Genomic DNA, 12,758 nt, shown 5'->3' on the forward strand with positions numbered 1-12,758 from the left:
TGATCCCTGGACTCCAGGATCACACCCTGGGCCACCCAGGTGTCCCTCTCCTCTTTTTAATTAGAGAAATCTCCAATAAGAGTTTCTTGTCCTTTGAAAATGGTTAAATATATTAAAATACTTCCCTAGAATTTGTTTCCACAAATCCAAAGACCTTAAAATTAAGCAAAAATCAAGAATTATTAATCTCCATTATCAATCCTTAAGCTTTACAAATGTAAAACTGGACAAAATAGCAACTAAAATAAAATATAAATATTGCCGTGGTTTTCTAGACATAGCTTGAGGCAGCTAGCCTGACACCAAACAGTGTGACATCTTTCAATATGTGTAAATGGTGCTTTAAAAATTTGAGTATAGTTGACACACAATGTTGAACTATTTTCAGGTATACAGCATAGTGATTCAACTTCTCTGTATATTATGTTCTGCTCACCACAAGTGTAGCTCCCTTCCATCTGTGACCATATAACACTTACAGTACCGATGACTTGAATCCTTATGCTTTGCCTTGTATTTCTGTGACTTCTTCATTCCATAACTGGAAGCCCGTATCTCTCCACTTCCCTTCACCCATTTTGCCCATGACCCCATTTAAATATTTACTTCATAATCCCTTCGAGGTTTTTCAGAGTTTACCCTTCATAGAAATCAAGGCGCCCCTCTCTGAGTTGGAAAAAAATGTTTTGCATTTGTAACAAAAAAGAATGTTAAATTTAGGAGTTTATGTATTTATTTATAGCTGCCATCTATTTTTAAACTCGGAAAATCCTACTTGCTTCAACTTGCAAACCTTATTCTAAAGTGGTGACAGTGTAAAATCCTCAGGGGTCCCCCTACCCTTGGCTTTAGTCATTCAGAGGATCCAGAATGTCTTCTCTTGGTGATTAGCTGATTAAACTATGCTCATTATACCAGCATGGGCTAATAATTTAAAACACAAGTTAAAAACTGAATCTGTTAACCTATTATCCAGTCTGAGAGCTTGATGATCGAGATAAGAGCTGGATATTTACCAAGTAAATAAAAGTACAGTTGAGTACAGAACTGAAAGAAAAAAAAAGTTTTATCAACAACCCTTTGTTTTCTGCTGTGAAGTGTCCTTTGATCATAAAGACTGAAGGGAAGGAGAGTTAGAATGGATTTTAAATCTCTGACTTATCATTTGCAAAAATTTTGGTTTCTCAGAATCCTGTGCCGTTTCTCTTGAAGTCATTATAAAGAACTTTTAATCAAGATGTAATGAAATACTACTACTGACCAGCTGATGTATTGGAGGCAGATGTTCTACTGTTTAGAGTTTTTAAGGGAGAAAAATTGTTTGTTCCATGGGGTGGTTGCCTAAACAAGCGAAGGCTTGGGCCCCTGCACCCCCCCATGCCGAGTCTGGTGGGGGCTGACTCCAGATCACAAGCAATGGCCTTTTTCTAGATCTTTTTTTCATGCTTCAGGCACTGAACTGAAAGGGGAAGGAGATGTGCACTGCTCCGAGCCACACCCACTGCCCCACTTCTTTCAGTCAGCCAAAGCTCTTGCTCTTCCTACCAGGGAGACCCTAAGGATTGCCATGAGCATTCGTTTACCTAACTTGCCTCTAAGTGATGATGCTTTCTGGGTGTTGGTTACTCCTACCCCCACGGATATAAAATAAAAACCAAGTCTAAATGTCCCTATTTCTCTTTTCTCTGAGAAACCCCCAAAGATTCTAGATCTCATTCTTTGAAGGCTAGACTCTATGTACCTCTCTGTCATCTCTTCCTGAGGGCAGGCACAACTGTCTACCCACCCCCTTCACCACCACCAGCCCCGGGCAAGATAAGAATCAAGTTTCTGCATTCTTCCACCCCCACGTGGCGTCCAAGGTTCAACAAATCTTCTGTCCTAGAGGGCTCCCCCAACAGCCCAGAAAAAGGAATTTCCTTTCCCATAGAGTCTGTTCTTTTCATTCCTTATAGGGTAATGTTGTTCCCTTTCTCAAGTCTTCATACCCAGAATCTAATAGCTTAAGTTCTGCAGGCTTTTTAATTTCCTGATTACTTGCCAGTCACAGCTTTTCCCCTCTTTTGCCCTCCTCTCAGGACTTTTAATCTCTTATCCTTCTTCTGACCAGCAGTCATATTTTATCAAGGGTTGGACTGCTTCCCCATCCTGCAGACTCCTCCCCGCTTTTTTCCCTGGGATCATTTGTGCTCACGGTAATGGTCTGCCCTTGGATGGCTTGCATCTTGCTTTCACTGGGACAGCAGACAGGAATACAGAAGCTATAGCTATGAAGGGCAAGGTTAGGAATCCAGGTCATATACCAGAAGGATCAATAGCAGTCTCTCAAAAAGCTCCTTCTAGAATACTACACAGCAACTTGCTTCAACTGAAAATCCTTCCAGGACTAAGGGGAATCAGAATTTTCCCCAAGCATTTTAAAGACCCTCACAACTGAAAGGGCCCTCGTATCATTGAATAGTTTGGTGGGTGCTAATAACTTAAGCAAACAGGGGGATATAGTCTCCTCTAGGTAGAGCTATGTCATCAGGCATAAAAATCAAGGTAACAGACTTAGCAAGAATAGTGGACTGAAGCCATTACAGTAATCTTTACACCAGATGAAGCAGACAATAGTCTCCAAGTAGATGTTGACTTGTCAGTTTCTGAGAGGAAAAAAAAACTTAATTTACCCTCCTCCTACTTAAAATATATATCAGGAGACTCTCTCCCAAAGTGCTTTAGCCTCATCTGATCTCAGGCGTAAGACTCTGCCTCTTTTTGTCCTCCTCTTAAATCGCAGCATTCTAGAAAAATTCTAGATTTGGGAATCATTTAATACATCTCAGAGCAGACAAGAATTTCTTCCCTTGACATGGACCTAGCAGCCAGAGGCATTTGGGGGTTGATGCTTTTCTCTGTCGAGGACTATGCTCTACTGCGTCACTCAAGTTTTAGGGCCCTCTTCCTCACTGCTCAGCTCTTGACTTCACAGAGGTGATCAAGTAGGATATTTTCTCTTCAATTTCAAAAAAGTTCTCCTAATGCACTGCTCAAAGAGTGGCGGATCGGAGACCTGTTTGTTACTGGTCCACAACAAGATATGGAGTATTATCCTCAATATAAATCAGCAATGTCACTGGGCATGATACTCAGTTCAGTGGACTTTTTTCCCCCATAGACTCCATCAGAGAAGGAAATGATGTGTTGATTTACATTCTGGTGCAGGTTCCTTATCTTGTGGTCCAGCACTTTGAATAGAATCCTCCTAGAAGTCTATAGCAGACCATTTTAGGCATGCTTATCTTCAGAAATGAAGTGTATCATGCCCTTCAGGGTCTTTTATTACCTAATTTCTTTGAACAAAAACAGCCCTAAAGTCCATTGGGTCCAAGTAGATCTCATTTTCATTTCTGCCTCTCCTTCCTTCACAGAAATCCACTGACTGCTCCCTATGTGTTTCTCCATTCTTGAAAAAAAAAAAAAAACTTCAGAACAACCCCATCTTCCCTCACCCAAATTCCATCTCCCTCTCTCCCTTACAAGCATGCTTCCTTGATAACTCATGCTCTCTCAAGCATCTTACCAGACAACATATGTCTAATTAGCTTTCATTTAGACAAGCGGAGTTGGCAAAATCCAAGCCCTGATACATGACCTTTTTTCTACCAGAATTCTGAGAAATCTCCGGCTCTCTTAAATCTTCCTTCTTTTTCCCCCAGCCTCTAACCTCGGGAAGCTTTCCAGCACTTTGGCTGTGAGTAGATCATGCTTTCTAAGCATCACTATTCCAGAGGTTGTATAATGATAGATTGCAACAGTTTTTGTTCGCTTGCAACCAGCTACTTTTTACTAACCAGCAGATTCTTTTATAAGGAGTCTGGATTTTCTGTGACTCTTAAATTATAGCCCACTTACATAAGGCTAAATAAAGGCAGCCACAACAGGAGTTTTTTGGATGTGTTCTCCTGTCCAGAACGTGTAGGACAGCCACGTGGCCTGCCTCCTATACCTAGACTCTTGCTTGATGGGAACCATTTGGTCTACAATCCTATAGCAGCTGTTCTCAGCTTGAGCTCACTTGCTACTTCCCAGGGGTCCAGCTGTAGACTCACTATACCAGCTAGCAACAGTTGTCATATCTTGGAAAAGCCTATTTATTTCTTGGTAGCTTTGGTCATTAATAATTCATTCAGCCCTCCCTAAATGCGAAGGTCTGTTCTAAACACTTTGCATTCCTTTCATTCTCATGAAGTAGCCATTATCTCTGTTTTACAGCCGATGAAACTTTGTACAGCTCTGGAGAGATGAGCAGGTCTAAATGCACACACTTAGTGATAGACCTGAAGCTATCCAACTGCCAGAAGCTCTGATTCTCCTGGTGCCTGGTCCCTTTTCTCCAAGGATGCTTCAGCCCTGCCATATGTTTTCTTCTCTTACAAATCATAGGCTAGGCTTTCTCCAACAACCCACTTCCTTTTCCAGTTCTACAGTGAAGTTAGGAACTAGAAGTTGTTACAAAAGTTCATTCTCTGGTTACCTGAAAAGCGCATGCCTTCCTTGGTTAGGTACAAACCAGAAACATACAGGATCAAAGTGTTAGATGACACGAGGGGAACATTTACTATACTAGCCATTGAAGATGATGCATAGTCGCAAGTGAAACTTACTTGTTGGTTAGTTGAGCTCATTTTGGGAGGAAAAGACTGGTAAGATGTGTAGGGATGAGAATCATTTGTAAAATTCTCTACAGACTGAATATTGCACTTATGATTTCGATCTGCACAAACAAAAATATCTGTATTTGTTTTTGAGGGTAACCAGTCCCTATAGGGCTGTTATTTACAAAACACTTAAAAAAAATAAATTCATTTCACTGCTTTCTATCCATACAGAATTATTCCCTAATGGATGTTCAGCCTTCAAGAAAATTACTCCCAACATAGATGAAGAAGGAGCAATGAAAGAAGATGCTGGAATGATGGATGTCCATTATAGTGAAGTAAGATTCCAGGCCCTGAAATGCCAGTTATATAAATTTAACTTCTTAAAATTTATATTAAAAAATTATTACAGCTAACTTAATTTGGAAGGTAACTAAGGACTGATGAACTGTAAGCATTAAAACTGCCCAGGGCAGAGATGTCCCTATTTGGAATGTGGAGCCCTGCCTCTGGAACTGTTCCTATTGTCTGGTATTAGGCGATATTTATCATCTTCAAATTACCATCCCAATAACCAGATCGGCGTCAACATACTTTGGGAAAAAACTCCATAAAAAAACATAGCTAACAATGTAACAGTGAAGCAGAGGATACGTAAAAGTAGTTTTAAAAATGGAAAATTTCTGCTGTGAACTTCACATGGATACCAAACAGCTTTGATTGTCAGTCAAAAAAATTTATTGACGTATGAGCAAGGCTCTGGACCTGGTGATGTAGGTGCTATAAAATAATTACCTGGGACTAAACCCTGACCTCCACTGTCTACCTGAACAGCTAATGCACTGACATGGGATGGGGTGGTGGGGAACAAGACCATACCATTTGAATAATATAAACAGTGTGTTCCATGTAGGGTCAAAGGTGAGAGAGATGCCTTTGAGCTGAGATAGAACAGCAAGCTGTGATTAGAGGGGGGTGAAGAAAGAAGACTCTGTGAAGGCAGTCTGACAGAGGAGGAGAGTATCAGGGACAAAAGCTATGAGGTGGGATAGTATAAGGCCTTGGCGCCATGGAATGGATCCTTTTGGCTAAACCCAATGGATTCACCTTAGAGAAGAGAAGTAAGTGAGGTCAGATTTTTTAGAAACTTGGAACATTTGGGCTTTATTCAGCAGAATGTTGAATTGCTCTCAAAGGTTTTGGGGCAGAATAATGGCAGGCTGAAAGCAAGGAAGAAGAGAGGGTAATTTGGTGGTAATATGGGAGACATATTGAAGGCATAGGCTAGAGAGAGTGATGCCTAGGAGTCCAGAGAAGGCAGTCAGGGCCAAAACCCACAGGCTGACAGTCACAAAACACTATGAAGAGGAAGTCCTGCTGGCTGTGGAAGGCAAAGAATCAAAGGTAGCTCTGAGCTTTGGGGTTTGGCTATTCCAGAAAAACCACAGGTGAATGATTTTCCAGGGAAAGCAACAAATTCTGTTTTTGGTGTGTGTTGAATTTGAAGTAGAAACTTATCGAGATGGAAATAACCATCAGGCCATTAGAAGTTTGGAACCAAATCTGAGGAGGGAGTTCAGGGTTGGAGATCCACATCTGGAAGTTATCTGTGTGAGAGCCAAAAAGCAAAGAGTGAGGATGGGAGATAACATAGCCAGTGAAGACCAGAGAACCAAAGACTGAACCACAGAGAAGTTTGCAAAGAATAAGAAGATGAAAAAAAAGAACAAAAGCAGAACTTCAAGGGGCTATAGTCCTGTTTAAATAAGTTTATTTTTTTAAGTTGTGTTAAGAAACCTAAGCAATCAGGTTGAAGTGACAGATACATACTTTATTATACTTTATGAATTGTTGTTTTTTTTTTTTTAATACAAGACAATCTCAAGTTAGCTCTGGCTCATTTAGCTAAAATGACATGCCTAGAAGCTTTGGCTACTCTTTCTATAGGGTCTCTCACCTCATCAGTAACATTAGGACAATACATCATCTCAGTCACTTCAAAATAAATGTGAAGGCTCTTTGTAACTCATTAAGTGCCACATGAACATCAGACTTGATTGCTGGCCTACTTGACAGTGACATTACCTTTTGCCCCAGAACCTAGAAGAGTAGATATTTAGGGCATGTTTGCTAAGTCAATCATAACAGATACTCAAGAAACTTGAATTTTAATTCCAGCTCAATTTTTGATTGTGAAGCTTTGCATAAGTTAATTCACTTATTTATTTATTTATTTTTGGTCCTAGTTGGACCTTGGTGATTTCCCAGAGACCTCCATTTGTTATGGGCTGACAGTGGAAGGTTTCAGGGGAGTTAGTGGAAGATAAAAGGTTCAGCACAACTGAAGTAACATTTTTGTCTTCCAAATAACAGCTTCAACTTATTCATAGAAATAGCCGTGAGCCTGACTCTTTCACTCTCAAGAACAGTAACATTTCTTATTAGTCATAGAACTATGATCTGTTTTCTATGTAAACACATTTGTTGGAATTCTTGTGTGTTCTACAGTAATAATTTAGACATTTCTTTGATACGTATACAGAGAGAATCATGTTCAAAAAGAGCCTTTGCACATTTCAGCTTATGTGAGAAGGGTTCCTCCTCATGCCCAAGCCAATGGAAAAATAACTGACACTGATTTATGAGTTTTATTGAAATGAAAATTACAAACGGTTTTCTATTTAGTGCCTATATTTAAATATGTGAATTAAACCAATGGTAATCAAATCTAATTTGCTTCTGAAACTGCATTTCTGACCTTTGATGTACAGTAGTTTTTTTAAAGATGTAATTAACATACAGTGAAATGCACATTCGTAAGTGAATAGTTTGATAAGTTTTGACAGTTGTGTGCATCCATGTAACATCCCACCAGAAGCAAAAATAATGAATACATCCATTCTCGCAGAAACTTCTCTCGTGCCCAATCTGCAGCCAGTCTCCCCCCAACCACTTAATTTCAATTGCCATATATTAGTTTTGCTTGTACTGGTGTCATAAAAAATGGGGTCATTCATTCCATTCAGTACATACCCTTTTGTGTCTGGCTTCTTTTGCTTAACCTAATTTTTTTCAGATACATCCATGTTGTTGAGTTATAGAAAAAGTTTGTTCTTTTTCATCACTAAACAATATACCATTGTGTTGCTAATTGATGTTTTTGAACCCATTCTCCTGTTTATGAATTTTGGATTGTTTCTATTTTGGGGTTGTTTTTAATTAGGCTGCTTTAAACATTCTTATCTGTACCCTTTTGTGGACATCTGCTTTCATTTTTCTTGGATAAATACCTAAGGAGTGAAATTACTGGATTCTAAGGAAGTTGTATATTTAATTTTCTAAGAAGTTGCCAAAGAGTTTTCAGAGTGGTTGGACCACTTTATACTTCCACCAGTAATGGATGAGAATTTCAGCTGCTCCATACCCTCACCGACATCTGATGTTGCTAATCTTTTTTTGATTTTGCCATTCTGTTAGGCATGTATTGGTATCTCATTGTGTTTTTTTTTTAATTTATATTTTCCTTTTCTTTTTTTAAGCAGGCTCCATGCCCAGTGCGGAGCCCAACATGGGGCTTGAAATCATGACCCCGAGATCAAGACCTGAACTGAGGTCAAGAGTCGGATCCTTAACCGACTGAACCACCCAGGAGCCCTATTATTTATGTTTTCCTAATAACTAATGACGTTGAGCACTTTTTTGTGTGCTTCTTTGCCTTTCATATATCTTCTCTTGTAAAATGTGTGTTTAAGTCTTTTGCCTAGTTTTAGAAATGACATTGTTCATTTTTTATTGTTTTTTTTGCAGGCATTTTTTTTCTTTTTTTTTTTAATTTATTGTTAAATATTTTCTGGATATCAGTTCTTTGCCAGATATATGGGCTGCAAATTTCTCTTTGATTTGTTTATTCATTTCTTAATTGAGTCTTTTATTGAACCCAAAGTTTTTATTTTGATGAAGTCCAGTTTACCACCTTTAGTGTTTTGTTCTTTTTGTGTCTGGTCTGAGAAAATTTTGCTTAGCTCAAGATTGTAAAGGTATTGTCTTACACTTTTTTAAAAAGATTTTATTCTTAATTTTTTAAAAAGATTTTATTCTTAAGTAATCTCTACACCCAATGTGGGGTTCAAACTCATGACCCCAAGATCAAGAGTCACACACTCCTCCGACTGAGCCAGCCAGGCACACCCCTTACATTTTCTTCTATAAACTTTATCAGTTTTATATTTAGGTCTATAATGTAAAATTCATTTTTGAGCATGGAATTGGATAGAGGTCAAGGCAAGGTTCAAGACAGATTTAGATGATTCATACCATATGGGGAGAAATGAAACTCTCCTTTTGTCTGATTGAATTACTTTGGCACCTTGGTCAAATTTCAGTTCTTTATATGTGTGCAGCCTATTTCTGGACTCTGTTCTGTAGCACTGACCTAGTTGTCCATCTTGATATATTAGATCTTGATTACTCTCTAAGTCTTGAGATCAGATAGTGTGAGCCCTCCAACTTTTTTTTTCAAAGTCATTTTGGCTATTCTACATCCTTTGATTTTCCATATAAAATTGAGAATCCTCTTTTCTGATTTCCTCAAAATAGCCTGCTGAAAGTTTTTTGGAGATTTTGTTAAATTTCTATATCAGCACATGCAGAATGGCGAGCTTAACAATGTTGAATCTTTCAATGAACATTTATTTGGGTCATCGTTAATTTCTCCCAGCAGCATTTTGTGATTTTCAGGGTTGAAGCCTTTCACTGGATTTCTTATTAGATAATTGATGTTCTGCTGCCACAGTAAATAGTGTTGCTTTATTTTTCAGTTTGTTGTTGTTGATATATATCACTACAGTTGATTTTTGTATGTTGGTCTTATAATCTGCAACTTTGCTAAATACGCGTATTAGTTCTAGTAGTTTGTATATTCCTTAGGTTTTTCTATACATACAATCATGTCATCTGCACAGACAGGCAGTTTTACATTCACCAGTCTATATGCCTTTTCTCTCTTTTTGTTGCTTTCTTGCACCGGCTAGGACCTTGAGCATAATGTCAAATTCAGGTGGTGAGAGCAGACATCTTGACTCATTCTCAGACTTAGAAGAGTGTTCAGCCCATAGGTTTCTCGTAGATGCTGTTTATCAGATTGAGGAAGGTCTCTTCTAGTTCTTGTTTCCTGAGAGTTCTTTTTTAATATCATGAAGGGATGTTGAGTTTTTTTCAAATGCTTTTTCTGCATCTATTGTTGCAGGTACCATTTTTCTCTTTTATTCTGCTTTGTTCTGTATATTACAGTGATTTTTTTTTCCTGTTACAAACCAGCTTTATATTCCTGGGACTCACTATTTTGTGGGGAATTTTTGTTTATTTTCGGTTTTTTGTTTTGTTTTGTTTTGTTTGAGGGGAACTCACTAATTTGTAACAGATATTTAATTCCCCCAAAGTTCTTCCTTCCCACTGTTGATAGAAATTTTAATTTGACTATTAAATGTTAATATACATTTACTCAAGTAGCAGCATTTAATGAACATCTATCCACTGCCACTGTACTAGTGACAAAAGAAACCAATATAAATGGTTTCACTCATATGTGGAATATAAGAAATAGTGAAAGGGACCATAAGGGATGGGGGGGGCAACTGAGTGAGGAAAAATTAGAGAGGAAAACAAACCATGAGAGACTCTTAACTCTAGGAAACAAACTGAGTGTTGCTGGAGGAGAGGTGGATGGGGGGCTGGGGTAACTGGGTTATGGGCATTATGAAGGGCACATGATGGGATGAGCACTGAGTGTTATAGTATATGTTGGCAAATTTTAATTTAAAATATACCTCAATAATCATTTTAAAAAGGAAACCAATATAAATAAGATATTGTTACTACTCTTGAAGAGTCACAGCCTATTTGAAAGTCAGATACATAGGCAAGTAGAGTGATATATATCCACTCAGTGAATTCTCAGAATAGGATAAAAGGTATCTAGTGTTTTGCTAGTCTGTGCTGATTAGAAGGATCCCAGAAGAGGTGATACCTTTGCTGTCTTAGAGGGGTTAACCAAGTGAAGGAGGGTAAAGGACAGAGGGCACAGCATACAGTTAAGGCAACACTGGGGTGCTGCAGGAGAACTACTCATGGTTCATTGTTGGAAAAACAAGCACAATGCTGGGCATGATGAATAAGATTACAGAAGTGTCAGCCAGACTATTGGAAGCCTCATGAAAGAACTTGTCCTTTGCTCTATGAACAAAGGGGTAGCCAACATGAGATTTTTCAGAAGGGGAGAGGGTCATGGTCTGATTTACATTGGAATCAGAAGCCTATGGCAGAAGATAGATATTTATAAGTGCTAAGGCTGGAAGCAGGAAGATCAATTAGAAAAAAATAACGAGGTCTTAAACCTTAGCAGTGAGAGGAGAAGTGGAGAGAGAGGGTCAGATTTGAGAAATATTTAGGAAATAAAACTGGCAGAAGTTGGTGATAAGCTGATTAGAGGATGAGTGGAGAGAGTGTACATTGGTTTTCCGGAGCTGCCATAACAAAGTCTGCACATGTCTTGTCTCACAGCTCTAAGCACCTAGAAGTCTGAAATCAAGGTGTCAGTGGCACTGACACTCTGGGGGACGATCTTTTCCTCACCTCTTCTTAGCTGGTTTCTGGCACTCCTTGACTCGCTGCTTTACTCTGCCTCTGTCGTCACAGGGTGTGCTCCCTGAGTCTCTGTCTTTTCATGAGGATCCCAGCCATATTGGATTAAGGGCCTCCCCTACTCCAGTATGACTTTGCCATAACTAATTATACCCACAGTGACCATATTTCCAAAAAGTTCACATTCTGAGCTAACCGGAGGTTAGGATTTCAACGTCTCTTTTTGAGGGACACACTTCAGCCCATCCCAGGGGCTAAATCAAAGCTTCTCTTGGGTTTTCTAGCTAAGGGTTCATAGGGTGTTGCCCCTAATTGGATAGAAAACACAAGTGAAAGAACCAGTTTAGGAAGAAGTTTGAGTTCAGGATTGCCTAAATTTAGGGCACACAGGAAGAACCATTTTAGCATTTAGTTCTCTAAGTCTCGAGAACATCTCTTCAAGATAGAAACAAGCTGTTAAGATTTATGGCTAGCATCAGGAATGGGCTTCATCTTATCGTTGAGAACATGAGATGGTGGTTCATAAAATAATTTATCGCAGCTGTTAGCATTCTGGCAAGGACAGAGATCTCTATCTTGAGCTATTCTCTCACTCTCCTTAGTTTTAGGGCCAACAGTCAGGAAGGAAGCATTCTTGACCAAAATTACTTCATTTTCATAAACACCTGTATCACTAACACAACAGCTTGAAAGTTGTCAAGTCTTTTCAAGACTGTTATATTATGTATAAATATAACTTCAGTATAAAAAAGAAACAATGAACATTCCTAGGCTTAATGGGATTTACCCCATCAGACGTTCAGTCATCCTCAGTTTGGAACAAACAGTGAATCCCCTTTTAAAGATACTCCTTCTTAATGGGTGACATTTTTAAGTAAAGTTCATATCTTCATTGTGTGAGTAAAAAAATAAATAGGTACACTTCACTATTGTCAGTATTACTTTCATATTTTTAAGAAGAGTTTCAATTTCAAATATTCCAAGTATTTGATTTAGAAAATAGAGTTACACAAGCCTGCTCTTTTTTTTTTTATGATAGTCACAGAGAGAGAGAGAGAGAGAGGCAGAGACATAGGCAGAGGGAGAAGCAGGCTCCATGCACTGGGAGCCGATGTGGGATTCGATCCTGGGTCTACAGGATCGCACCCTGGGCCAAAGGCAGGCACCAAACCACTGCACCACCCAGGGATCCCCAAGCCTGCTCTTTCTGTGCACTTTCTATTTGTTCTCTGTGAACTTGAAATGGTTCAAAATTTATTTATTCAAAACTCTCAAACCATCTCTAATTCCTGATTGCATTTTGCTCTTAATGCAGGAAGTTTTGCTGGAGTTGCTAGAACAATGTGTGGATGGCTTATGGAAAGCAGAACGCTATGAAGTAATATCTGAGATTTCCAAGTTGATCATTCCAATTTATGAGAAACGTCGTGAATTTGAGGTAGGTAATTTAAATATTTGCATCATTGGCCTAAAGTG

At 38.8% G+C, this 12,758-nt stretch overlaps 1 protein-coding gene across 4 annotated transcripts in view; it reads left to right on the forward strand.

Annotated features, from left to right (window-relative positions):
- The window catches only part of DOCK11 (dedicator of cytokinesis 11), a 187,708-nt gene that overhangs the window by 153,001 nt on the left and 21,949 nt on the right, over positions 1 to 12,758 (forward strand). For all 4 annotated transcript variants that reach the window (XR_005386410.1, XM_038588149.1, XM_038588150.1 and 1 more), the window contains 2 exons: positions 4,875 to 4,981; positions 12,598 to 12,720. Coding sequence is in view for 3 of the 4 variants with exons in the window: in XM_038588149.1 (XP_038444077.1) it covers positions 4,875 to 4,981; positions 12,598 to 12,720 (230 nt within the window). In the remaining variant the exon portion in view is untranslated. The remainder of the gene's footprint in view (positions 1 to 4,874; positions 4,982 to 12,597; positions 12,721 to 12,758) is intronic.

The sequence above is a fragment of the Canis lupus genome, chromosome X (genome assembly GCF_011100685.1).
Source record: "Canis lupus familiaris isolate Mischka breed German Shepherd chromosome X, alternate assembly UU_Cfam_GSD_1.0, whole genome shotgun sequence".
Lineage (NCBI taxonomy): Eukaryota > Metazoa > Chordata > Mammalia > Carnivora > Canidae > Canis > Canis lupus.